Here is a 27,370-nt window from a genome sequence, read left to right on the forward strand (position 1 = left end):
GTAGATGAATGAGAGCAGCTTTATTGGCAATTTGGGTGTTTTATGACACAGTATATGTGAGCAAAGGAAACAACTGAGATTCAAGAGAATTTAAAGGTTGAATATAAAATGATGGTTTAATGAATATTATCAGCAACTGATGTTGATAACATTTTTTTTGCTGCTTTTTTATTGTAAATAATTAGTAGCACACATTTTTGTTGCACAAAAACATAAAACAATAACCAACAAACACTGCTTTTTGATATCAAAGGATTTCAGTTGAAATTTTTACTGATTGGTCTTCAAAATTTCAGTTTTGCTCCAAGTTATTGGCATTTTATCAAAAATTATGGGGACATTGCCATGATAGTACATCTACGGTACATGGCAAGGAAGGACAAAAATCAACCAAGGCTTCTCATTCTAAAAACTGGACAATGGACATTTACAATGCAAGTTTGAATGGAGGCCAAGGCAGAAAAAAAGCTGGAAACAACAACAAAGTTATTTTTTAATCTTTGGAATGAAAGCAAATTACCCCAAAATCCCACATAAAAACACCACCACCGTCTCCTTCGCTTTTGTTGAAATAGCTGGTCTGCTACACACCCAGCTGAATTTGATGAGTGCATTCGTAATCTTCTCCATGGCCTTTTTCATAGGAATACCAATGCATGTAACCGTAGCAACACACTATTGGAGAAAGTATTATTACCCACCAGATTATTTTGGTAATTCCTTTGTTATCCTTTGTCTCTATTTTGGATTATTACTGGTAAATCATCTCACCTCATGTAATTGTGTCTTATTCAAAGTGTTCACAGCAGCCCATAGACCTGTTTCATATATATATTAAAAGAAAAATGTGACACCATTTCAGTAGCAGTGTCTAGTTATTGCTGTTCTGTGTGTCCCCTGGAGAGGAGGACAGGAAGTGTGGTGATGTACAATTGGAACCATAATGAATTTTGTGTACACAGCAGCCATATTGGATTTTCATAATTGGTATGAAACCAATAACCCAATTGATTATTCTGACATGGAACTCAGAAATTTTGACTTCCAGATAAAAGTGGAAAGCACAATTTTGCTAAAATAATTGTCCTGTAAGAGTTTATTATATTATGCGTTTCCTGATGTTTTGGGCTTTTTCTGCATGAACTAGGAGACTTGTAGATATTAATCTGACCATGAACTCCTCTCTATGCCAAAATATTTTGCAGCCAAATGTAAAACCATCTGTCTGACACATTAACATGAAAATGCTCTCAAACACAACTACAGAAGACCTGAAAAAGAAAGTGATCAAGACATCAAAACTGCAGAGCCTTGAGAGATAAATGATTTCCCACAAAACTCAACAGACTGAAGAAATGCTAAAAAGCAGAGTGGACAAAGTGGCAATACATGAAAAAGACTGAATTATTGCTGCTACTAGCTTTTCAATTACAGGAAATATGGGGTTCTGCAAGCTATTGAATTATATGGGTGTACTTAGTTTTTCTCATGTCTGTATGATGCCAAATTATGAGGCCTATCCAGCATCAATCATCCAGTGTACTCACAGAGTCTATGCACGATATAATATACATATATTTATATAAAATTGTGAATTTAAATCCAAAAACATATACCATCTCACAAGCGTGTAAATGACAAATACTGTAGACAAAACAATTACATATCAATATATATTAAACAGATGACTGTGATAGTTCATGTTCTTTAGCTTTTCCACCAACAACAGTGAACAAGAATAATGTTTGGTTTACTGCAAAGGTCTTAAAAAAGCCTTAAGAATATACTGATGCAAACATAATCTCCATTTCATGTTCAGGTTATGTCATACGTGAGGCAGCATGCATCCAGGTTCCCCATGGAAGTGGCAGTGCATTGTGAAAAACAAGCTCAGCCTTGAAGTTCTTCACAGTGTCCTTTCACCATCTGATGGGCAGTAAAGTCAATATTAGCCATTCATCTCTCCTTCAAAAGTCCCTTGTGGTTTTTGTCTTGTGTCATGGTTTTAAGAGGCAGTTCATTCAAAGATACAAAGAACCATAAGACACCAGTGGATGGCTTGGGGATGCCCTTTTCCAGTGTGAGGCTATTCACCAAGCAGTATGCCCATGAAATCCGAACCGCTTTGTATTGTAATGGAAGCACCAGCTGCGTTATCCACATATATGGAAGTGTATTGGCCAACCTGCAAAGAAACGCATAAAAACTGGCGTTAATGAAAGCCTGAGCTGTTTTTATTATGTGCTTGTTTGGCTTTTCTCTCACCTGTAGCTCCAGCAGACCCTGAACATTCACAGTGAATATCTTGCTGTTGCTTTCTAATCCAACGATCATTTCAAGTGAACTGTGACGAAAATATCAAGAAGAAAACAATTTAAATATATCACAGTTTTAATGCTGAAGGTACATTTTTATTTATACTATTAGTGTAGTTTCAAAAGGTGCTAAAGTTGAACAAATCACTCTATCTACTGTACGTTTAAAATGCGGTCATATACTGGAAAATGCTATTTGAAATATGACCCAACATTAAGTGCCTTATAAGTGCTCCTGTAACTGAATTACAGTTACCTTCAGAGTACCCGATCAATACACTTTAATCCCAGAAGTCCCAAGCTATGTACTTTATAATCAAACTTTAATTAAGTTACCATTTACCAAGAACTCAAATGTACTCCTAAGAACCTCATATTTGTTTGCATTTCGTGAAGAAGGATGTTTGCTCAGTGTCTTTCTTAGAGGTTTTTGTGTCATTTCCTGCAGGGGTTCTTGTTGCACCACCACAACAGGTGAGGGGGGGGGTGAACAGGTTTTTCACTTGGTTTGGATTGTTTGATGCAGGGCAGTGAGAGAAGTGAGTTGGTGTATTTGGCTGTTGTGTGAATTTTTTCTTCTCTAGGCAAAAGGTCGTCTATTTTTTGCAGGCTTAAATGGACAGAAATTCATGTGACAGAGATTCCCAAACAGGGAATAACTTTGTGTTTATATAATTTCCAAAAGTCTGGTCTCCCCTGTCTGTTGATCATCACTATAATAACTATTCTGATATATCTTCCCATTGGATGAAGGGTTCCAAAATATCCACTTTCTGTGACCTTACAGTCTGTTTGTATTATCAGCAGAACATAACATAACAAAAGTTGATTTGTTAATCTTCTCTTGGCTTCTTCAAAGAGATCTACAGCATGTAAAAAAATGAACCTAAATGCAAGTTACCTAGCTGCTGTCACATGCATAAAAATGCAGATTTAAGTATAAGCTTCTAAGCAAGAAATCAAATAAGCCAGTTTCCTAGTTTGGCTTTGTCCTGCGTAGATGGTTGAAACTAATTCTCCATCTTTGACCGCACAGTGAAGGAACTGGCTTGTGTTAAGTGGAAAATGTGAAATTTTTATTGCAAATCAATCTTATTTGACTTTGCTCCAGCTGCCATCCCAGTGAACCTCATTTCACATTCTCCTCATTTTCATGTGTGGGAGCCGGAGACAGACTGGGGTTTTGGCTCAAAAAGCAAAAGTTAAGTACTCTTTTGGGTTAAGCAACCCTTCATAATAGTATTATTTATATTTTTCTCTTATTGTACCACACTAGAAGAGTGGATGTAGAGAGAGATTGGGGAGTAAATCATTTCAACCTTTTTCTCTGACTTTGTGTAAACAGACATTTTGAAATACATGAAAGAACAAAGACTTGCTCTGCTTTTTTCTTCCACTCCAGCCAGCAGTATTTTGTTCTTCATTATCTGACTCCCAAATCCCAAATAAGGGCATTTCACTATGAGAGCTGTTGTATGTAACAGGCTCCCTAAAAGTGTCAAAGGTGAGTCTATAAAGATTAGTTTGGCGACAGGGACGACGTTTCTAAATGAGGGGACATTTCCCTTAAAGACATGCGCTGCTTTTATGCAGGAAATGCCACACTGGTCCCATGCAAAGTGTAACAGACCACACCTTTAACAGCTCATAAATTCCAGTGAAAGTTGAGGCAGCATTAAACTCTGTTTAAATTTCACCATTTTAAGGCAAAGGTAAACAAACTGTCTGAGCAAGAATGTTAAGCATGCAAAGTGCAATTGTTCTACCAGTTTTGTTCGAATTAATTATGAACTTTTGGGTTTTACTTACCGTCAAATACCAAATGGAAAAAAAAAATACAATTCCCTTGCCATTGCAAATTTGATTTAGATTCACATGTGAGTCAAATTAGTCTTCATAGCATTTAAATGCTTTCCAGGACACCTACGTGTATCTGTGGCAGAGTGATTCGATGCAGATCAACACACGGACGTTGTCTCTGGCTTTAAGCTGACTTTTGCTCCTCTTCACCTCATTGTGATCTGCAAATGTGCAAACAGTTACCATCATACAATCACAGAGGCTTATTTACACAGATTTTCTTTTAAAACTCCCAACATCTCCTCTGCATATACTGGCTCACCTGATCCAGACGTGTGAAATCCTTGTATTTTAAATAAATTACCAAAATATTTGAAATAACAACTATACTATAAATGCTATATCATATATGACAAATATTAGCAAACCTCCATCAAAATTTTGAAAATTATAGTTTAACTTTTATTCACAGTGTAAAACGAGTTCCATGTAAGGAAATTAAATGTTTTTTTAACAAAACCACAAGTGTTACTTTCATCAGCACCCTACTGCTAAAATGTTGTGCAAACTCCTTTTTCATGGAATACAGATACATCTGAAAAAAAAATAGGATACCAAGAAAAAGTTCAATTTCAGAAAGTGAAGCTCATATATTGCATTATAAAGTGAAATATTTCGATCCTAATTTCTTGTAATTTTGATGACTTATGGCTTAGAGAGAATTCAGTGACTCATTAAATTTGATTATTGTGAAAAAATTAAATAAATATCGGAAACTCATGATGCCACACCCTAATTGGCCAACTAAGTGAAAACACCAGTGAAGGTTTTCTGAGTCTTTATATGATTTTTCAGTCTGGGTATGCAGGCTACACAGTCATGGGTAAAACTGCTGACTGAACAGATGTCCAGACTTTCACCCTCCACAGGGTAGGTCATGAAAAAGCTGGTTGTTCACGGACTACTATATCCGAGCATATTCATGGAAAGTTGAATGGAAGGAAAAGGTGCAGGATAACCACAGCTTTGAATTCCACATGCCAGTGCATCCATTTGTCAAAACGGTATCGAGTTATTTTTAACCTCACCGTTCATGTCGACATTTTGCCCCCGTCTCCAAAACAAGCATGTGTTGCACGCATGAGTCAGGGTTTGCGTTAGGGACCGCACATTTTCCAGTCACCTGTGTGTTTTATAGATCCCAAACTTTGAGTGGAAAGTGACGTATGCAAGTTTCAGGCTTTATAAATGAGGCCCCAGATCTTTATTTGAAATGTCTCAGTATTTCCAAGGCTTCCATAATTGTGATGCATAAGATTCCAGCAAGGTTCCCAGGGGTGGTGATAGACAAACAGGCCCACAGCATCACAAATACTACATCAGATTTGCATTTTAAATGTTCTGGCATTTTCACAGAGGTCCTCTTACACTTTAACTAGGCTCTCAGGCCCTTTGAAGGACATAGTATCACAGATTTTCATCTATGTGTGGATAACAGTGAGAAAGAGATACTTTGTCACATATTCATCCTTTTCTATAAGCCTGTTCCAATGTTCTTTCATTTGTGATGGGAGCTTTTACCTGGCATGCCTCCCAAATAAAATATTTTACCCTCAAGATTCATAAATCCTTACATTGTAACATTTATGATGCAGAAATAAATCTTAAAGCTTTTAAAACATCTTCACTTGGGATCCAAAACCAGTGCAAAGGCACTGGAGTTATAGTTCTCAGGATCTCATGTCACCTAAACTGCTTTTTACATCAGTTTGTAACAGATTCATATCAGCAATAAAAAGTAAAACAAGTGTATTTTCTCATATTTTTTTACCTCTGTATGTGAACAGGTAAACATAATCAGAATCAAAGCCGTTGCTTGGTTGTTCTAAGCATGTGTGGATAAGGATGAAGATGTTTTAACATTTTCAACAGAATCCACATAAGTGCAAGGGTGAGGTCAATGTAAACAACCGCTGTCTCCTTATAATTTGCTTGCAAGAGTCTGAACACGTATATGGGTGTATAGGGGGCTTTAAGGCTTTACTGTGTAATAAATTACATTAAGGAAAGTTACTGTGACTTACCGATGAGGACATTAGCAGAAAACTGGTATATCCCAGTGATTTGGGCTGTGAACCTCCCTGTTGACTGGTCCATTCCTTTTCCCCTGAGGAAAGCTCCTTTAGCAGGCGGCTGAAAGCAAAGAAAACAACTCAACTGATATCTGGATGATTTATTATACTGACACGCTGGTCCCTGTAGGACAACTGCCCCACTGGTGACTATTCTCTCTTTATGAATCCGGAAAGAAAATACAAACTGCTTGTTTAAATGTGTCAAAGCCGAGTCTATGAAGACTACTTTGGCAACAGGGATGAGGAATATGAATCATTTGCACTGCCTAAACACAGCAATTTAAAATACTGTTGCAAAAATATTTGAAAAGCAAGGAGAGCTTAATGAGTTGGACCGAGATTGGGATTCATGATACGACATGATCTTGACACCTTGATCCTATTGCTGAATAATCATTTTCGACTTGCCACCGAGCTTTGCAGGAACCTGGAAAGGCGTAGAGTTCTCACAGCAGAGGCGTGCACAGACATTTTGGGTTGCAAGTTCTCAAGTGTTAAACAATGGCACCTTGTGCGGCACTTGGAAGTGCTGGATGCCTTAGTGGTCTGAGATTTATTATAGTCCACACTGCACTGTGAAAAACAAACCAAAACTACAACAATTTCAGAAGGGCAGGATTTGTCCAGAGGAAGAAGTACAGGTTCTCTAGCACCACTTAGTTTCCATCTGTGGTTCTCCCTGCATCACAGCATCTAAGTGCTGCTAATGCTACATTATTCCTGCTTTTTTGCCGTTAACATCCTCATTTGAATTAGAGGAAGCAAGTAAAGCCTGAGTGGGGTTGGCAATTTGTTTTTTGACCAATTTTGGCCTAATTGTTTCAGGTTTCAGGAGCTCAACAATTTATGCCCACTTTCGTGACACTTCATCAGACTGAGAACATGACCTGGAACTGACTTCAGCAGATAACAGGTGAGCTGAAGAGATCATAAAGAAGTCACTTAGTTTTATCCATTTAATCATCCTGGACTTGGAAGAGTTGGCAGATTTAGAAATCTCAGGCTTAAGTCAATGGATTTGCAATCATAAGTAGTGCGGCATGCAAAGAATTGCTACTCTGCTTATGCTAACTGCTGTTAAAAGTTGCAAAAGGAAGCTTAAAATTTCAAAAAGATAGTGTTTCCACATGTCATGTCATGTTTGCGAAAAATCTCTTTTCGCTAAATTAGATTTTACCAAAGAGGATTAATTCTGACCCTGCACAATTTGATCAAATGCTTTATTTAAACTTTCTTCTTTTGACACTGCAAAACCCTGAACTATAAATGTCTAATGCTGTTAAAACATGTTGCCTTATTATTATATTAAACAGTCTGGCATGTAATCATCCCTCCTCCAGCCACAGTATGTCAGCCCGTCCTAACAGCCCATAGTTCTTCTGCATGCTTCTTCTAACAGTCTCTATTTCTGTCCTCTCCACACATTATTCCAAGTCGGAGACAGAGTCTCCTTTGTGTGCTGCCCAGGGAGTGATGTGTAGGATTGAAAAAGGGGATATTTTTGACCAAAAAGGCAGTCTGAGTCTCAGAATGGCACAACATGTGTTGCCAATGCCATTTACCAGAGAGGGGGGAGGTGGGGGCCGATCCTTTCAAAATTCTCCCACATCCAAAGTAAGCAACAATTACCAAACACTCACTCTTTCACAGCTAAGACAGAAAAACAAAGCAAATAACCGTTCAGAGGAGGATTAGACACAACTCTACTTTTTCAAGTAGGGGAGCAAAGCTCCACTGATTCATAAACATTTGCTTGGTTTTAAACAAACTCACTGTCTGAAAGTTCTGGAGCTCCACCAGCGTCTTCTTGTCCACCACCACAGGTCCCTTGAGCTTGCAGTGGAAAGCTTCTTGTATTCGGCGGTGGGAGGCCATTCCCTCCAGTGTCAGGAGGGCTGTAGGTTGCTGGCTGGGGCTTGTTTGCCTGTCAAGTGCCGCTGCCCTCCTTTCTGTAGCCTCTGAGAGGAATACAGCCTGGTTGTTAGTCACCTCACAGTAAAACTTTAACTTTTCTGTCATGATGTTCTGCTCTCTAAAAGCCCCCGCAGTTGGTTTTGGCCAATGAGTTCATGTGTTTTGGTATCTGGACAATGGGTAGTTTCAAAAACCTCTCAGTTGTTAAGTCACAATCCACATAGAACCATTTTTAGCAGCAATAACTTGAAATTGTCACCGATTATGTTCCTTTAATGACAGAGTTTCTAGGTGCAGCCAAGGTGTTGATGGTATCCATTTTGGTTTTTGCAAATATTGTTGTCCTACTGACTTCATTAGGATCAGTGCCTCCAAATCTGAGACCATGGTCTTGAGTCAAAAAATGGATTGGAGGAACTGCAAATAGAGGAGCTTAAGTGTCTTGGTGTCTTGGTCATAAATGGTAAATGGAGCAGGTGATGGATGGGTGGATTGGTGCTGCATCCGTTTTGATGTGGATGCTATACAAATCAGTCGATTTACTGGTTGATCAATGTTCCTACCCTTACCTGTGGTCACGAGCTTTAAGTAGATCATAAAAGAATGAGATTGAAGATAAAAGTCCAAACAGAGTTTTTTCCATAGAGGGTCTGCCTTAGAGAGGGAGATGCTATGCTTCTAGGCTGGCCTGGGATTCCTCCAGAGGAAATGTCTGACTGACATGGGAGGAACCAATTGTTTGAAAACAGACTTATAGCTTTGCACAGATTGATGTGTAGCAATAATTGTTTCTATTGGGCCATTGTAAGCACTGTTTACATCATGTACTACAATCCTAGTTAATAAAGGTGATCAGCGCCTGACAGCTACCTCCCCTCTTAAATCCTATGGATGCAGAGTTTTCTGTGTAGTGATGTGTTTACCTTTAATCATGTCTTTGAACTCCTGCAAAAGAACTTCCTGGGTCACTTCAGCCCCTGGAAAGCCAGGAGGTCCTTGAGGGCCCGGTGGACCTGGAGGACCCGGTGGTCCAGGCTTTCGGAAGAGAAAAACAGCCATGCTTTGAAATGAATGATTCGCTTATTGTTTTAGATAGATAATCAGTGACGGTAACATTTCTTTTGAGAGACTGAAAAGACAGTTTAGGTTTACCAGAGCTGGTCTGCGTTTGCGGCACTTTCTGGGGAGGTTTCCAACTGGTCGCTTGACAAAATCCATCCATGACCCTAGTGGATCCACCCGTTGGTGATCAGAAGTCTGCAGCAAGGAAGAGGACTGTCAGTGATTAAACCCATAGCTAGATTTACCCATACATTTTCTACAAATGCTTCCTTCTGTTGACATCTTTGTGAGAGATTTGCACAACCTGTTGATGAGTAAGAGACGAAGTTCACTCAACAGAGTATGATTGAAGTGTCTTAGGACTGGCCCACTTTTTTTGGACGTCAATATTCCCACCATTGCTAAATCAGAAGTTATGCTGACACAAAATCTATGCAAAAGCTGAAGTTAGCTTAATTTCTGCTGTAGCTTTATGTTGTTGTGTGGTGGCTTTGGTATAACCCTTATGGGCCACCGCACATGTGAACTGGGATTTGATTCAGAGCCTTCTTATGAGAGAGTAGTGTATCTACAGAGCAACAATAGTGCTTCAATATGGAAATAATAAGGCTATAAAGACAACTTCTGCCTTATGTTTCTCAGTGATGCAAATGTATTTGAAACTTTTTTCTTTAAAGCCTAATAAGTTGTTTGGCTTTTTAAGGAAAAAAATATATAAAAATGTTGTGTCAACAAACTAATCATTCATTTCACAGTAAAGTAATTCTGCCCAGTGGGATGTAAGAAGAACCACAAAGATTAGTACAAAGTCATTATTGTTTCTTTTAATGCCACTTTTGGAAATACTCATGCTAAGACACAATTAAATGGTGCCAGACAGCAGGGAATGGTCAAACAAGGAAACCTCCTCCTCTCTTCCTCTCATAACTCATCAGCATCAAGGTTTTTTCACATTGGCATCAGTCACTGTCTTCCTCATGTGCTTTTTTTCTTCTTAATTAATTCACACAGGAGCCCCGTTTTGTATTGCCACTCATGAAAATATAATTACACCTCAAATGTTTTTATGTTCTGTCACACTGTAACCACAAACCTTAATGTATTTTACCAGAAATGCAAAACAAAGTTGTGCAGAGTGGTGAAGTAAAATGAAAATAGCTACTCAATTTATTGCAAATAGCGATCTGAATAGTCTATTGGACGTTTGTTTTCAGGCCCCTTTTCGCCACAAATAATATCCTTCAGAGTTCACGTAATTTAAGATAAACAAATTAGAGATGGTTATTCACCTTCAAGCAGGACAACACTAAACATACAAGCAGAAAAATGATTTGTATGAAATCACATTCAGTTGTTCAGTCAGTCTAGATCTATGTCAACATAGAATCTGATGCAAGACTTGAAAACTGCACTCCAATCTCCATCTAACCTGTTTTGCAAACAGGAATGTACAGATATTTCTGTCTGAAGATGTCTATAGATAACTGCAGGGAAGAGGTTATGCTAAATCAAAATGCACAGCATCCTTTTCAGATTTCATTTTGTTAAATTGTTCAAAACAAAGTTTCATTTTCCTTCCACTGCACAATTAAACACTACTTGGCATTTTCTCTATCACATAAAACTCCTGGAAAAGGTCAAGGAAAATGACTGTATGTGCAAAATAGCCAAGGAGGATTAATGTAAATATACATTTGTGGAGTTTTTCCACATTAAAATTTCAATAAGCACCCTGCTGCTCTATGTGATCTCAATGCTGTACACAACAGACTTCATTTACTGTAGTTTATGATAAGGAAAAAACATTGCATAATGTTTTTTCCTTCCTCAGTCAGAACAGTGGTTTTCTTTTTTTAGTCTTGATTTCAAGCCCTATGAAAAATAACTGAGCTCTAACAAGAAAGACAGCAAATATATGCAGAACATGGATATATATGGATAAGTTAAACAGTCAGTTTTTTATTACTCTGGAATACCTCATTTATTATAAATTACAGCGGCAAACAGACTACGATCTGTTGGAGAGATAAGGAAGCACGAAGGCCTCTGGAAGCAACATTTTTTATGTCCAGTGGTGCAACTGGTTTGTTTTCATTTGGGTAAAATGAGAGGCTGAATGAATTCCAATTAAATGGAGCTCAAATGTTACCCCAACTTTCCCCTGAACATCCAGGAGCCTTGAGTTGAGATAGAAGAGGAGATACAGACGAGGCATGGAGGTGAGCTGTCTGAAATGGAATTTGTTTAGGTTTGGCAGCAGAACACGGATCACTTATCTACTAAACCAACATGCTCCCTTCTGCTCTGCTGAAGACATGCCTCTTGTTGCACCGCAACAAAGTAACTCCTTGTTTGTCTTTGTAATATGCTGCAGGAGAAATCTTCCCTTTTTCATGTTTTGGGATTTACAGCACTTGCTCCCCGTCTCTCGCTGACAGCAGACAAAATAAACAGATTCTGCGCCTGCTGCCGGCAGATTGTTGCATATGTTATTTTATTTTATTTTCAGGTTTGGAAACAGATAAAAACTAAAAGCGATCAAGTGTCAAGAATATTGAATATTGGAGTACCGTTGGATTGAAAACCTCTTTGAATTTTAAAGTTTAGAAAAATCAAGCATTGAATTAGTTTTTCAGTGTTTATAAAAATCAGATGTTAAGAAATGCAATTTTCGTACAAATTAAGAATTTTTTTTTAAAGGTTTTTTTTATGATACTTGTTACTATTCAATGGTAGCAACAAGAGAAGGCTAAGACAGAGCACACAACAAACAGCTCTGGTACAGGACGGTGTGCCTGCTTAGTCAGGTGCCAAGTGGTAGCCACCAAAACCCACGACCACAGTTAAGCCAACTTCTGTTTTAGCACACATTTCATTAAGCTAACTTCCCATTTTAGGATAGCTTTCATTTTAGCATACATTTCTATAAGCTAACGTTCAGTTTTAGCATAAATTTCTAGCTTCCATTCTAGGGTTATGCTTCCTTTAAGGTATTTATGGTTGCGCTGTGGCTTTTCGATTTCTTGTACCATTCTGAGCCCTTTGTATGTTCTTTCTGCCATATGTAATGAACAAATCCAACTGTTTCCTTAATGGAACCTGCAGTTAGAGCTACAAAGCGAGACTTTTCATATGCCTCGACTTATCAAATTTTCTTCATGATGCCATGCACTCTGACAAGGTTCCCAAGGCATTTGGAGGGGAAACGGGTCGACAGTATCACAGATCCTTCACCTTACCCAACATTTGCCATATGGTGTTTTGCAGTATGTTAGTTGAAAAGCTTAATCTTGCAATTTTAGAAATTAGCAAATATAAGTCAGTTCTTTTTTTGGAGCCATTCCTTGGCTAAAAAATATAGATATGCCTCAGTTAAATTACATGGTTCCTGTTTTGAAGTGTATTAAAGAGAGAAGCAGAAGTCTATGCAATAATTTCTTAATGTTCCTAGAATTTTACTACCATGTTACTATACTACTGCAATAAAAACTGAAGTTATTTCAACTCAAGGCTATTGGTTCAATCAGTAAAACACAATGGGGTGCACTTTTAGAAAAAAATCCTATTAGATATTTTCTTCCGCTCCTATAATAAAATATGGCATGCTTAGACTGATTGTTGCTTTTTCCAATTGTGTCATCAGACAAGCCAGTCACCATGTGTTTGCAACGGCCCCTAGACATTGAAAATAAACCGAGAGTTCCCAGACTAAATTATATGTGAACATTTTTCTGCCAATCTTAAGGCTCTGAAATGAGCCTTGAAAAAGCTTATATTAACATTTCATATAATAATTTACCACAGAGTTCTTTCACTCTCAATAAAATAGCCTCTTTGACAACCAGAAAGCTTTATCTACTGATTTTATTTATTGAAGTGTCGTGAAATCGCACTGTTCTTTTTATTTTTTTTTTTTTGAGTTTCAACACTTTGAGAGTTGCCCCACACATGCTATATTAGAAAAAAAGGAGAATCCTTGCTAAGGTATCAGTCATTCTCTTCAAATGTATGAAACACAACATTATAATTAAACCATTAAACTATTCCCCTCAGGGATTTTCTGTGCTCAGAGAAGAAAGGCTATAACTAAGGTAATTATTACCTTCATTTTTGAGCCATGGAATAACAGCAAATCACTGCATAAATAATTGAATCATCAAATGAAGGAATGCTCAGTTTTTTCCATTAATCCCCCCATGTTTTTTTTTTGTTTTTTTTTTTTTTTTTTTTGGTCTCGTTTCTACATAGTATCACAGAAATACAAGCCGTAGTGATGGCTGGGATCACACATACAGCATGCCAAGAAAATGGCTGATTCATTGTATGCAGGTGGGAGTGAGAACTTCAAAGAGTCCACACATGCAGATCCAAAAAAAGGAAAAAAAAAAAACCTTTCTGCTGCTTGCTGTCAGATGCTTTCCATCTCTCATTGACTGCTTTTGACTAGGGTGTGAAGTGAAGTACGGATTCCCCGACATTTCTTTGCCTCTGCTCGAGCAAGCCGTGAACAAGTGAGGAAACGAACGCAGGTATGAAAGCTCAGAGTTGATGAAGAACAGAGGTGCTCTGGCTTTGATCACCACTGATGTGTGAGGGCCTTAAACTTGTCTCATCTATCAGCAGTTTCAAGCACACGCCCTCCCAGCACGGTGCGCGAGAATGTGTCGGTTATCATGTGTAAAGGTGAGAAATGTCAAGTCCTCCAGAGCGTTGTTATCCTTGTTGAGGGGGTTGCCAAAGAAAGGGGAGCTCTGTGTTCTCCGGTGGGACAGTAATCTTACTTTTACCTCACAAAAAGCCCGAGTTCAACAATTCTGACGTAATCCTCTTTTATAGAAGGAAGCCTGGTGAAAGATCCATGATGGCACTTTTCGTCTTGTTTGATAAAATGTTACATCCAGCAGGCATTTAGCAAAAGGTGAAGACAAAGCAAGACAAAAGTAAACAAGAAATATATAATATTTTAAAATGGTATAAAAAGTGTCTTTTCATAAGTTATGAGTTAACCAAGCCTGAATTTTACTATTTCAGTTTCTCTAATGGAATGAATCGCCTTTGAACAGAAGACTAGCTTTTTGGTTAAATATGAACACCACAGCTAAGAAAATCTAAATGCATTTTACAATAAAAAAAAAAAATTCAAACACCAACTATACCTTAAAATGCATTAACTAATTGTTTCACTATGTTGTTGTCAAGACACCTTTGAGAGCTTTGGTCTTAAGGAGTTTTATTCTGGTTAAATAAAGGCTGAAGAAAAAACTATGTACAGTTTAAACCGTCTTAGCGCTAACGCAGAAGTTAATATTTACTCTAATGGGGTTAAATAATCAGTGGGAGGAAAATAAATTAGGGATGTCCTGATCAGGTTTTTCTGCTCCTGAGTCCAAGTCATTTCATTTTGATTTGAGGATGGGTTGATACTGAAAAGTACTTGAAACATTTTGAACTACAAATAAACAATTAGGAATTTAAATTTAATATTGTAAATAACCAAAAATAAATCAGTTTTAATAGCAAACTAATAGCAGACTGTTATCAGAGGCACATACTGTGGAGGAAATGAATAATTGACTGGTGCTGTTTGAATCAAATCAGTTTTCTTTAGTAGATTTCTCTAACGATGTGTGGATTTGACTCTGGTTTCTACCTTGCAAATGATGGGAGTAGAAAAATGATCCCAGGAAGCCACACAGGTTCCTGGAAATGTCCCTACTGTTAATCACCATTAGGCATTAAAATTTACATAAAACCAAAAACAAAAGAAATCCCTACAACTGTACATGTACTAAACAGGTTTTTGTAACGTGCCAGTTGTGAAATCTGAGCCTAACTCTGCACAACTAATTTCTAAGGTTGTTGTTTATAGTCTTGCTACATAATTTTGAGACCTTTGTTATCAAGCTGTGACCCCAACATGGAAGCGAATCAAGCTTCAAGCTTGTTTACTGGGAACTTTCCAAACACAGAAAACAACATGAAGTTTTGCTGTTTTGTCCTTTGGGGCCTTTCAAAGGGAAACAAATGAATTTATGCAGTGATTACAACAAGTTCTGCAAACAAAATTTAGGCTTCAGTTTATTCATATTGTCTGTGGTTGACTTTAAGTTGACAGATTTGTTACAAAAAATGTGTTTTTCTTTTCCTTCTCTTCTTCGTGCTCTGCAAAATGTGAAAAACAACTGTTGTACTTCATGAACTTTTGGATCTTTTCTGTAAAATCTTAATCATAGATGTTTCTGGCAGTCAAATAAATCAAGAGACAATGCAACAATGCTGCATCCTTGAAGTTTCCCCATAAGCATGCTTCGCCTTTCCACCAGTGACTGTTCTGGTAATCACAGCGGACAATAAAGCATATTTTTATTGTTTTATTTTTCATAGTTCTCTCTGGCCGGGTGGTTTAGAGGTTTTGGATTATTTGGTGAAACAGTTGTAATCATGATAGATTGTTCACACTGGGCCATGAGATTTTATTACCCAGAGAAAAAGAGCTCTTCTGTGTTCACTGTTTTTAATGTGTTTTTCATGTAGTTTGGAGAAAATTAGGTAGAATTTATTTGAAGCAATAAAATGGGAAATATTTCCCTGGGGCAGCGTGCCACCGAAAACACAAACACAACTGTTAAAACATGTCTCTGGGGCCGCAACCAGATACTGCAATTCTACCCTTCTACAGGCAGCTCCTGAATTCCTCCAGCTTAACTTATCTTGTTTTCACGTCAGTGTTATGTGTTTTCCTACCTGTATGTACACACGAGACGACATGAAACATTTAGCTGCTGATAAAGAATGTTGCACACGGAGGTTTAAGGTTGAGCGAGATGATGGAAAGTCTTTTATAATCTCTTGTTTTTACATCCCTGCACTGCTCCATGTGCAGTCATCCATGCATGAGTTGGAAGGGCCCAACGTGGGGCCGATGCCGCCCCAGCAGGCAGGGATCCCCAGGCTTTCCGGGATGAGTTTATCCCATTAGCCTGTGTGCATCCCAGCCATCATACATCCACCTCCGTGTTCCCCATCGCTGCTCTTCAAAGAGACAGATTACCTTGTGGATTTGTTGCGCGAGAGCTAAATACGGATAGGCATGCAATGTTGACTCTGTGCTGTTTTCACTATTCTGTTACACAATGTGAAAGCATTCTCTGCAGAACATAACAACCCTGACACACTCTGAAGTTTCTGTCAGTGGCTTCATAAATGTTTCAGGAACACAACAGAAAGTTTGAGCGAAATGTGGTCCGACTGTGTTATTGACAATCTTAGTGAGAGATTAAATACATTTTCAAACGGTAGCTTGCAAAACTATTGACAATCCATGAACACATTCCGTTTATTGGGATTTTATTGGGATTTTATGGACTGCTACCCATGGTTAAAAAATATGTAGATATGAGGAATTTTTATAAAAAGAAGGCAAAGAGGACTAAGAGATTTTTTTTTTAATCTATTCTCATACAATGCTAATGATACTGGGATTTTTTTCAGTTTCTTGTCATTAGGCTGGGAAACATTTGCTTTGTTATAGACTTTGTCCTATTTTCTATAAATACACAACTTTAATCTCAATAAACTGCAAAAACACAAATACTTACCAAGTATTGGACCATGAAAAAGAACTGGCTATAAGTGAAATAATCTGCCAGCGGACAAGACATTTTAACTTATTATATGGGAAAAATATCTTGTTCTACTGGCAGGTTATTTAATTCATAACTAGAACTTTTTAGCAATAGTAATGAATCATTCACTTCAAACAAGCTCCCATATCTCGCTGAAAATTTACTTGTGCCTTAGTTTTGACTTATTTCAAGTGTGCTAAGATAGTTGCATTAGAAACTAGACCAGAACTGTACGCTAAGATTTTCTGTTTTTGAAGTGAATGTTTAAAACCAACTAATAAAGTACCTCACAGTTGCAAAGTGGAAGGAAAATGCTACCTTCAAAATTATAACTGGAAAATCTTTGCTTATAATTTCGGATCCATTTAATGTGAGACCTCTAAAAAAGAACATAGTATGTGCAATTCCCTTCAGAAGTCCTTTAATCACTAATTAAATTACACATGAGTGGAATTTAATCTCAGTTTTTGTGTTCTGTGAAAGCATCAGAGAGTCATCTTTAGTGAGAAAACATCATCATGGAGACCAAAGAACACAGCAGACAGAGCGAGGAAATAACTATGGTAATGTCTAAAGCTGAGTTTGGATATAAAACAAAATTTAAGGCTTTAAACATCTCACAGAGCTCTGTTCATTGTCATCTGACAAAGGAAAGAGTATGGCACAACAAACTACCAAGACATGGCAGTCCATCTAAACTGCAAGGAGCGCATTAATCAGAGAAGCACTCGAGAAGTTCATACCAGAGAAAATGCAGAGATCCAAGATTAATCGTTAGCTGCATAAATTTGGTCTTTATGAATAAACAGCAAGAAGAAATCCACTGCTTACCTAAGGTTTGCCACAAGCCAGAGGGATCTGGGCTACATACAAAGCATAAAAGAATAACATCACACACTTTCACTTTCCTTATGGCTAAACACAATGGTGGCAGCATCATGCTGTGGTTAGAAATGATGTAGAGATGGATTCTTGTTTGAGGCTGCAAAAAACATTGAGGCTGCTTTGGAAAATTTACCTCCCAACAAGACAATGTTTTCAAATATACCGTCAGATTTACAGTTGAATCGTTTAGATGAAACCACATTCATCTGTTTAAATGGCCTAGTCAAAGTGCAGCTCTAAATTTGATACGTGAAAACCAACATTGTTTTGACGATCTCCATTCAATAAAATGAGCAGTAACTTCTGTTTCTGGCTGTAAAAGTAGAGACATTCCCAAAGACCTGCAGCTGTAATTACAGCTAAAGTTGGTTTCACAAAGTATTTGGTGACGAGGATCAGAAATAAAAAAGAACAAATTAAATACATTCAAGTTTACGGTTGTAACAGGACAAAATGTGAAAATGTAAGGCTCTGAATACAGTATGTTTGCTTGATCACCAGAGAAAATGTTGGCCTTACCCTCCTAAAAAAGGCAATATGAGATTAAAAGAAACATGATTTCTGGCTAACATCTGTTGTCTGTACAAATTACAGCTCTATTGCCGGAGTGAGTGCCCATTTTCCCCGTGGTAGGTAAAATGAGAAGTTGAAACCCAGTAGGATCGCGATCCAACCCAGAAACAGAGTTTACTCTGTGATTTGACTGTAGGCAGAACATCCATCTAAGCTCATCAGGGGCTCTCAATTGAGTTTGAAAGCATTTTCCTTTTTCACTTTCTTGCAGCTTTCTCTGATGGATGGGCTGAGTGGTAAGCGCTTGACGGATGCAAACAGGGCCTGCAGTGCGTTAAATTTCCCAAAGCAACACTAAAAGGGATCTACTGGCAAGAAATACAGAGCAAAATTTCAAGCTATTTGTTTTTAATTTAGGACTGGGAAAGTAAAGATTTGAATTGTGATAATTATGCTGCTTGCTGGACGTGCCATAAAATATCCATAAACAACAGATGTTTTTCTTCTGTACCACTTTAAACAGGCCTTTCCTGCTTAAAATTTAATGAATATCATAACCAGTTGGATATCATAAAATCTACTGTGAAATTTACAGAATGCAAAAATATTTTTACATTTTAAATTTACAAATTTTTGCTTGCAGAAACAATCCTGGCCAATCTTCTAACAATAACTTAGCACACAGAAAAATATTTTTGAAGATTTTACCATTTTTCTCATGCGTATTGCAAAATCTACTGGTTTTGTTTATGCATTCCTCTATTCCTCCTCAATTATTAGTTTTTGATTATGAACCACTACTCATAAATTACACTCTCATCTTTATAATGCCACATATCTGACTTTTTCTCGAATGCACATTTTCTGAACAACAAAATGTCCAAATGCACATTCAATGTACGCACAGGATAAAGATGAAATGTAGCTCTGTCTTTTCTTTTTCAGATACACGTGGACATCTATTAATCTATAAAGCCACAAAAAACAAATCTTGGTGCAGTGACTGATACATGAGCAGAATCAGGAAAGATTAAAAGATTTCCATAAATCTGACATCAATCCAAACAGAATGGCTGCACTGTGTCTGCAGGGGGAAGACAAAACCTTTTGGTTTATTTTGCTTGCAAATCCCAAATGTGGTGGCAAGAAGACTGTTTACGACCTGTTTCTTTTGCAGATGACTTCATGGGGTCATTTTCTCAGCGTTAAATAAGCATCACCTCTGTTGTTTTCTGGCACGCCAACACAATGCCATGCAGACTGGGGACAGTTCCTGTTAGGCCTAGCATAAGAGCAGCGCGTGCTCACGCAGTGGTCCTGCTTCCTGTGGGACTTGGCCCTGTCTCCTATGTGTGGGCTGATTCTGAAGGTCCCACACGCTGCAGCATTAATCATCACCAGGGATGAGAGAAAGGAAACAAAAACCTTTGCTTCAGGCTAAACCCTACTATTACTCAACACGCCAGGCGTGATGTTTGACTTGAGTCTCTCCATTACAGCCCTCATAGATCCCTCGCTGCTCTGAAGCAGTGACAGATTCTTCTCATCTTAAGCGGGGATCCCAGAAAGGCTTAAATATTTGACATTGTGCTCCAAAACTGTAAAATACGACGGGTTACAGAGGTCAGGCTTGTCTGAAATGTTCATTCTCTGCACGAAAGAATCCCTCTTGTTACAAAGACGACTGCTGGGATCCATTTCAAACAGAAAATCCGCAGAAGAATGCAGCATCCAACTGGACGCTGCTAGCAGCCCACACACAGGACTGGTCAGATAGACATGCCATCATTAGAACGGTTTCCACTAGCCACAAAGGGGAAAAAATGTAAATGCGGGTGTAAATGTTTGGCTGGTCAGAGAACACGACACGCCAAGACAGCCACAGCTGGATGGGTTTCTTTCTCTGAGACCTAACAGACTTGTGAAAGGATAAACATACAAAAAAAAAGTTCATCATATTTTAACAATGTGTGTGAGAGAGAATTTATATCACCAAAATAATACGATTGCATGGTACTTAACTTTTTATATTCCTTCACAAATAGCAATGCATCCTTGCTGACATTCAGCCACTTTACAATCACAAATTTCATTTTGGATTTTAAAAGATAGACCAGCACAAGTGATCTGTAATTGTGAATTGGAAGGAGATAAATACATGGTTTCTCTGGAGGAGCTCCAGAGATCCACATCTCTGGTGGGAGAATCTGACAGGAGAGTTATTGCATTTAAAGTTCGCTTTTCCACTATGCAGTGGATACTGTAAACGTGGGAAAAAATGCTCACATGCACACATGAATCACATGGGTTATTAGCAAATGTTTGTAGAGCCAGGCAACATGCTAATAGCTAAAACCAAAGAATATTTAACTCTTAAAATGGCCCAGTCAAAGTTTAAACCTACATCCAGTTGAGAATCTATGGTAAGGCTCTGAAATATGAGTTCAACTGTCTGTTTAACTTGACTGATCCTTAGCTATTTTGCAAAGAAGAATTCATGTCAGTCTCTTGATCAGCAAACTGTTTCCAACAATGGCCAGAATCCCAAAGCTGAAAGTACTCAGGAGTCACATTGTTTTGAAATGCAAAATATTTTTGTTGTGACTCAGGTTTCAGCAATAAGTCAAACATGCAATATTTTAATGAATCAAAGTAGAATTTTTTTTGTCTCAATAAAAAGGCAGACAGTTTCCTTACTTTTGTGGGAAAAACTTCTAATATTAACCAAGTTTAATAGAAGAATTAATGTGCTCACATATTATTTTGTTTTTCAGTAAAAAGTAACTGGATATTTATAGTCCTATTTACTATTAAATTCAATTAAAAAACATGTCTATTACAAGAATAATGCTTTATAGAAAGAAAAGTGTTATGATGATGTTTTGTTGGTCATTTTATGACTATGTCTTTTTTTTATTTCTTGATGTAAGATTATTGCGATTTGAATAAACCTGAACTGAACTGAATTGAAATGGAAGAAGAATTAAATTTGTCATTTAAATCGTCATGCTACAAATTCACAGAAGTGCTCACTGGAGGGCTATTCTTGAACAGCAGTCGAGTCGGGCCTCAGAAAATTATCCCAAGGGCCACTCTTTGGACACCCCTGCACCTTTGATTTTTACTTGTAAATAATTAAAAGTAAAAAATATATATATTTCCTTTACACAGTTATTTACGCTTTGTGTTGGTCTATCTCATAAAATTCTGATAAAATACATTTCTGGCAGAGGTTCTCTAACAACAAAATATGAAAAATTGTATAAGAGCTATTTCAAGGTGCTGTCAGTTTACCCCAAGAGTGATTATGTCATTAACGTCTGATTGTGGAAAATGAGATGAAAAGAAAAGAGGGAGGCACCCAGGCCTAATCCTCACTGAGGTGTTCCCTTTCAGGGCCCTTTCTACGGGGCTTTGTGAGGGGCTTACATGGCATGCTGCCCGAGTTTTCAGGACCACGCCGCTCCTATCGGATGTCCCAGACACAGTGGAGGCAGACTGGGCCCATGCATGACAGAATCGATGTGCTGAGAACAACATCGCCCCAGGTCTTTTAAAGGTGACCTATTATGCTTCCTTGAACAGGTTAGGATAGGTCTATGGGCTATGCAAAAAAATGTTCAGGACATTTTCGCACAAAATCAAGCTAATGAGATTTTAGTTTGCTCAGTTCTGCCTATTTTGAATGCCTTTCAGAATGAGCTGTTTTAGGGCGTCTTCTAACTTCAAACCCAATAAACTGCTGCTGGCCACGGCCCCTCAGCACACTCGAAAATGGCTGCAAACAGATGTACAATTATACAATCATACATCTTTGAAAAGCAGAAGTAGAGCCTCCTGCACAACCAACAAGAATTCACCAAGAGGTTTCTGAATGGTAAGTCATCAACAAAACACTTTTCCAGCAGCCATTGTACAGCACCAGAGTTGGGTTGTAAGATTTATTGTTACATTTACTTGAATAACTTTTGGGGGAAAAAATTACATTTAGATGTATATTTATTATGCTGTACTTTTTATTTCAGTTGAGTAATTTTACTATGAAGCGTCACTATTCTTCCTTGAGTAAAATTTCTGTATGCTCCATCTACTAAGTATTTTCACTGAATGAAGAACACCATTGTTTTCACCAATCATTCGCCAGTTCATAGTAAAGTTTCAGAAGTTTGAAAAATGTTTCTTTTGCCTTATTTTGTAATTATGTTATTAATATGAATTATTTTAATTTTGGTCTATAAAATACCAATACCAAAATAACAAAATTGTATATTTTGGTCTGTGTAATGTTCTTACTTGAGTAATCTCGGATGACTACTGTTTATTTTTTCTTGAGTAAAAATATGTTGAAGTAATTCTACTGTTACTTGAATGCAGTTTTGGGTACTCTAACTTCACAAAATGAAGAACAAGCTTGTTTTAAAAAAACACAACTGACTAACCCTTGAGTTCCATTTGGGTTGCTAAGTAACGGGCTGGGCTTTGCTGGGGTTGCTGGCTGAGGGGCGGTGCCTGCTGATTTGTGATGTTATACTTGGAAGGTTTTTTGAAACAACTCGTTTTCCAGACACTGAAAAATATTAACTTAGTAACAAAAAACAACTGGGTGAGTTTTTTAAGTGCTTGGACTGTTTTTAGAAGCAGCAGAGACCCAAATGGAAGTACAAAAGCATTCAAAATGTGAATTTTTAATAAAATGTCCTTTCTTTTTTGTTTTTTATGTTTATTGATATTTTTGCAAATGGAACAAAGGTGTTTACATATTTCAGGGTGTAAAAGTGTTGAGCATAAACAAACACCATTGACTTTAAGATGCACGTTTTCAGGAACAAAGAACACATACAGAACACCTCCACAGAGGTGAAAATATCCTTTATAATATCTTCCTAGCCTTGCCAGGGGTTACATCACATCCTGTGAGGCACCATGGTGATAGGGGGGGTTTGCGAAGACACCGCGCAGGACGTAGCACAGAGGTGAGACATCGCAGAGGCTCAATCTTCAACAGGCTGCAAGGCCTGACATAAGGTCATCCTTCATAGCTGCTGCTTTTACAAGGCTAACCAAGTCAAATAAACAGGGGCAGGCCACAGCCACCTACAAAGTGTTCTTAAAGATACAAAGGAGACCTCACTGTGTGGTTTCAGGACGGGAGGAGGGGTTACCACGAGACGTGACGACTGGTATATAGGGCAGTGAGAGCTACATGAGAATGCCAACATAATGGGTGGGCTGAAAGCAAAAATAAATACCACGCTGGAAACCATCAGAAATATGCAACACCAACAAGAAAAACAAAAATATAAAATCGGGGGGCAACCGTTGCTCCTGTTTTTTCACTGAAATTTGTGCCAAGTTCATTTCTTCATTCAGGTTACAACCACAAAATTCAATGTATTTTAAAGGATTTTTTTGTGCATTAGTCCAACAAACAAAACTGTTTTCTGTTTTCCTTTATTTTACAATTAAATATCTGGAAAGTACTGAGAACATTCAGATTCTGCTTTTTGCAGCAATTACAATTTCAGAAATGAATTAAAGAAACGTCGTCTTTAATTCTTGCCTACTTTTCTTTGGAAAATAACTCAAGCTCAATCAGAATTGAAGGTGTCTGCAAACTTACATTTAAGTTTATAAACTTGCTTTGACCTAAATCATTCCAGTAATTTCTAGATACATTTTCTGGGTTATTTAGTTGCTAGAAAGTGAATTTCTGCCAAAGTCTCGGAACGTTCACAGCCTCCAATAGGTTTTTCTTTGGGATTGTGCTGCACTAAGCTCCATCCATCTTCCCTTTTACTCTGGTTAGCTTCCCAGTTCTTGAAGAAAAGCTTTTCCACACCCTGATGCTGCCATCACCTCAATGTTTGGAACGGTTGTCCGGTCAACAGATTCTCCCACCTGAGTTGTTCATCTTTGCAGCTCATCCAGATTTATCCATGTCTTAGTAAAGTTTGGAGTGATGCCATTCTGTTTCTATCTTTGGATGATTTCCTTAAGATATGTAAATTTTTTTAATAGTTTCTATTAAAATAACCATGCTTCAATATTTTCCACAACTTTATCCCTGACCTCTAACCTGTGCTACTCGGTCTTTACGATGCTGTATGTTCACTAATGTTCTCTAATAAACCTCAGAGACTTTACAGAACAGCTGGATTTAAACTGAGATTAAATTACACACAGTTAGACTCTGCTTGGGGAACTTTCTAAAGGAATTTGGTGAAACTGAAATTTATTTTTGGGGGTACAAACTTGTTAATTTTATGCTACTTTGTGCTCATCCACTAAATAAAATCCCAGTGAAATACATAGTTTGTAGCGCTGGTGTAAATACCTTGTATCCTGTATCTAATGAATAAATTAGCTATTTTCAATTCCTCATTCTAATGCATAAATTATCTTACAAGTAATAGGATCTTTATTTGTTCACTTGGGCTGGAAAATTGGACGAAGACACCCACAGCGTGGACTAATTGATGCACGGATCAGCCTTTGGATGTTCGCATTCCTTGCATGCCTGCGGTAGTCATCCATTCAGGGATTCACACGTTTTTTTTGTCTGTCACACATCCTGAAGCTTGACCTGTAGGGGCACACCTGTCCTGTGATGCTTCAGCCTCTTGTCGCTTTTTACTTCCTCTAACCAGACCTTCACATCTGTGGATTAACTTTAGACTCTCGTTTGAATTAGAGCAGGGGTGTCCTAGGTGATTTTATTCAGGAGCAGGAACTCCTGCTCCTGACTACTTGAATTCAAGTACAACCCAAACTTTTCAGAGGTTTTGTTGTAAAAAAATAAAATAAAATAAAAAAATAAGGAAAACAATTGTAAACATGGGTTTTTCTGTTTTACATCACAAATATCTGCAACTTTTTGTGGATGAATCAAATACACTGCAAAAACACAAAATTGTACCAAGAACTTTTGATCTAGTTTCTTAGTGCAAATATCTTAGACTTGAAATAAAACAAAACTAAATTACAAGGATCTTTTCAGCAAGAAATACGATCTCATTTTGAGTCAATAATTCCTTAATATTGATGAAAAAGTACTAATTCCATTGGCAGATATTTTTCCTTTGTTGTACATGAAATAATCTGCCATTGGAGCTCATACTTTTTCATCCACATTAAAGAAATATTGACTTAAAACAAACCATATCTTGTTGAAAAGTCACTTGAATGTTAGTTTTGAATTATTTTGAGTCTACAAGGACATTTGAAACAGAAACTAGACCAAAAATACTTGTAATTTGTTTTTACAGTTTGCAGATTTAAGTCTAGCAGCGTGAAGCTCTGCTCCTTACCTTGATGCCTCCGCCGACCTCCTCGCTGTTGGACAGAGTCACATTGTACGCCTCTGTGTGTTGCGGCGCAGCCTCCTTTGGCCTCTTTCGCTCCTTCCTGGCTTCCACCCCGTCCAGAAGAAAGCACTGAGTCCAAAACACGGCAGCCACCACTGCCAGAGGGCCACATCCACACCTCATCTTCACACTTCAAATCAGCACCAAGGCGCTTCAGGAAAATCTTACAGAGAAGTTGAGGACCAGAAGTGTTTTTTGACAGAAGGTGAAGATGCTAAAGGCTAAAAAACACGTGAGGAATTAAGTTTCTGAATGTCCTTGTCCACAAAGTTCTCAGACTGAGTGGTGCTGCTGTGTTTCTTCCCCTCTTGAGCTCCAAGACAGCACAGCCTTTGCAGGGGCACTGCTAAGTCTAGCCAGGCAGCCGAGGAGATTTACTCAACTATGAAATGTGTGAAGCAGAATGGTCCAGGGGAATGACAGAGCGGCACAGAACTGACAGCAAATAAAGCCATTAGTGAGATTTTTCACGCTTTCTGCTCTGTTGGGGGGGAGGTGAGGTGTTTGAGGGAGGGCACAGGGGGCAAAAGAGGAGAAGAAAGTGAGAAAGAGAGAGAGAGGAGGGGTGTCCAAAGCAGAGAGGGTGGGCTGAGAGAGCTGCTGGAGAAGGATGGTTAACTTCTCTTTTTTCCCTCCTGCTGGTTTTTACACTGAGAAGAAGTTCCAGGATGCAACAAAGTGGTGCAAGATCCAAAGAAATCAGTTTCCTTAAAAAAAAAAAAAGTTTCAAAAAGCTGCAAGGACAGCACTTAAATCAATTAGTCTAAGGTCCAGAACTGCTCTTTTGATGCTTCTCCTTGAAGAATTAGTCACTCCTGTCTGCTTCCACCATAAACTCAACAGGTAGCAGATGCCTGACGCCGCTCAGGTGCTGCTCACTTCTCCAACTAGTCAATGCGCAGAGACTCTGCCTCAGAGTCTGCTGGGCTGCTTTCTGCCTGCTCCACTGCACTCCCTACCCTTTTTTTCAGTCTGGTCTGAGTCGCTCCTTTGCTCTGAGCCTGCAGGAGGGCTCACTGTGGCGTTTTATCATCTCCCTTTCTCCCTCCCACCCCCTGCCCCAGTCTCTCTCGCTCTCTCTCTCTTTTTGCTTTGCCTCTCTCTGTTGGCAACCATACAGGCTTATTCTGCTCTGTTTTATCTCATAGATGAAATGGTCGAGTTGGGAAGGCTCTTTGGCAGACAATAAAGTTGTGTGTGTTGCTTGTATAAATTATTGTATCTGTCATTTTGGCTCAGTATTAGCTTACTCTTTCAAACTCGTGTGTTTACATCTGGGATGGAAATAGAAACAAACATAAACTTTTAAGTGACCACAAGTTTAGGAAAACTTCCAAAGAGCTCCACATGGGAGTATATTCCATCCTGAGCACTTATTTTTAATCCCTAATGATGCTCATTGACTTTTCTCTATAAAATACACAGAGGTTCTAAATTTCCCTGAATATAATTCTAAACTTAGGAAATTATGTGGGTTTTTCAGATACAACAGTATTTTCTTTTTGCGTAAATGAAATGTTTCTGGAATAATTTGTGTATTGGTTTTCACTTTCTAACTTGTAATTTCAGACAGCTTGGTCTGTTTGCTCTTACGGCATTAAATTTGAAAACAGTGACATCTAGAGGAAGTCAATGGAACTACAGTTTGTACACTTTGCGACATCTCTTCCTGTATTCGCTGGCACAGCTGGATGAAACGTAGTAGGAAGCTGCAATTTCAAGTTTCGCCTATGCAACAGAAAACCGGAAGTAGTTTT

At 38.1% G+C, this 27,370-nt stretch overlaps 1 protein-coding gene across 1 annotated transcript; it reads right to left on the reverse strand.

The window, feature by feature from the left end:
* c1qtnf12 (C1q and TNF related 12) lies at positions 1–26,597 on the reverse strand. Its single transcript, XM_015057381.1, has 8 exons — positions 25,557–26,597; positions 9,317–9,421; positions 9,088–9,199; positions 8,024–8,208; positions 6,200–6,308; positions 4,243–4,336; positions 2,266–2,344; positions 1–2,185 (listed from the first exon to the last, which is right to left on the reverse strand). Exons 1-8 carry the CDS (start codon positions 25,734–25,736, stop codon positions 2,087–2,089), a joined length of 963 nt encoding a protein of 320 aa, XP_014912867.1. The 5' UTR covers positions 25,737–26,597; the 3' UTR covers positions 1–2,086.
* Positions 26,598–27,370: the final 773 nt, after the last annotated feature.

Source organism: Poecilia latipinna, unplaced genomic scaffold (genome assembly GCF_001443285.1).
Source record: "Poecilia latipinna isolate Pla-1442-1.1 unplaced genomic scaffold, P_latipinna-1.0 Scaffold1457, whole genome shotgun sequence".
NCBI classification, from domain to species: Eukaryota; Metazoa; Chordata; class Actinopteri; order Cyprinodontiformes; family Poeciliidae; genus Poecilia; species Poecilia latipinna.

Bases quoted from the DNA above. Each gene is read 5' to 3' on its own strand.
- c1qtnf12 (XM_015057381.1), bottom strand. From the start codon at position 25,736: ATGAGGTGTGGATGTGGCCCTCTGGCAGTGGTGGCTGCCGTGTTTTGG. The intron at 9,422-25,556 runs GTAAGGAGCAGA...TCCTTGCTGCAG, and splicing joins AGGTCGGCGGAGGCATCAAG to ACTTCTGATCACCAACGGGT. The intron at 8,209-9,087 runs GTAAACACATCA...TATTCCTCTCAG, and splicing joins GTTCAAAGACATGATTAAAG to AGGCTACAGAAAGGAGGGCA.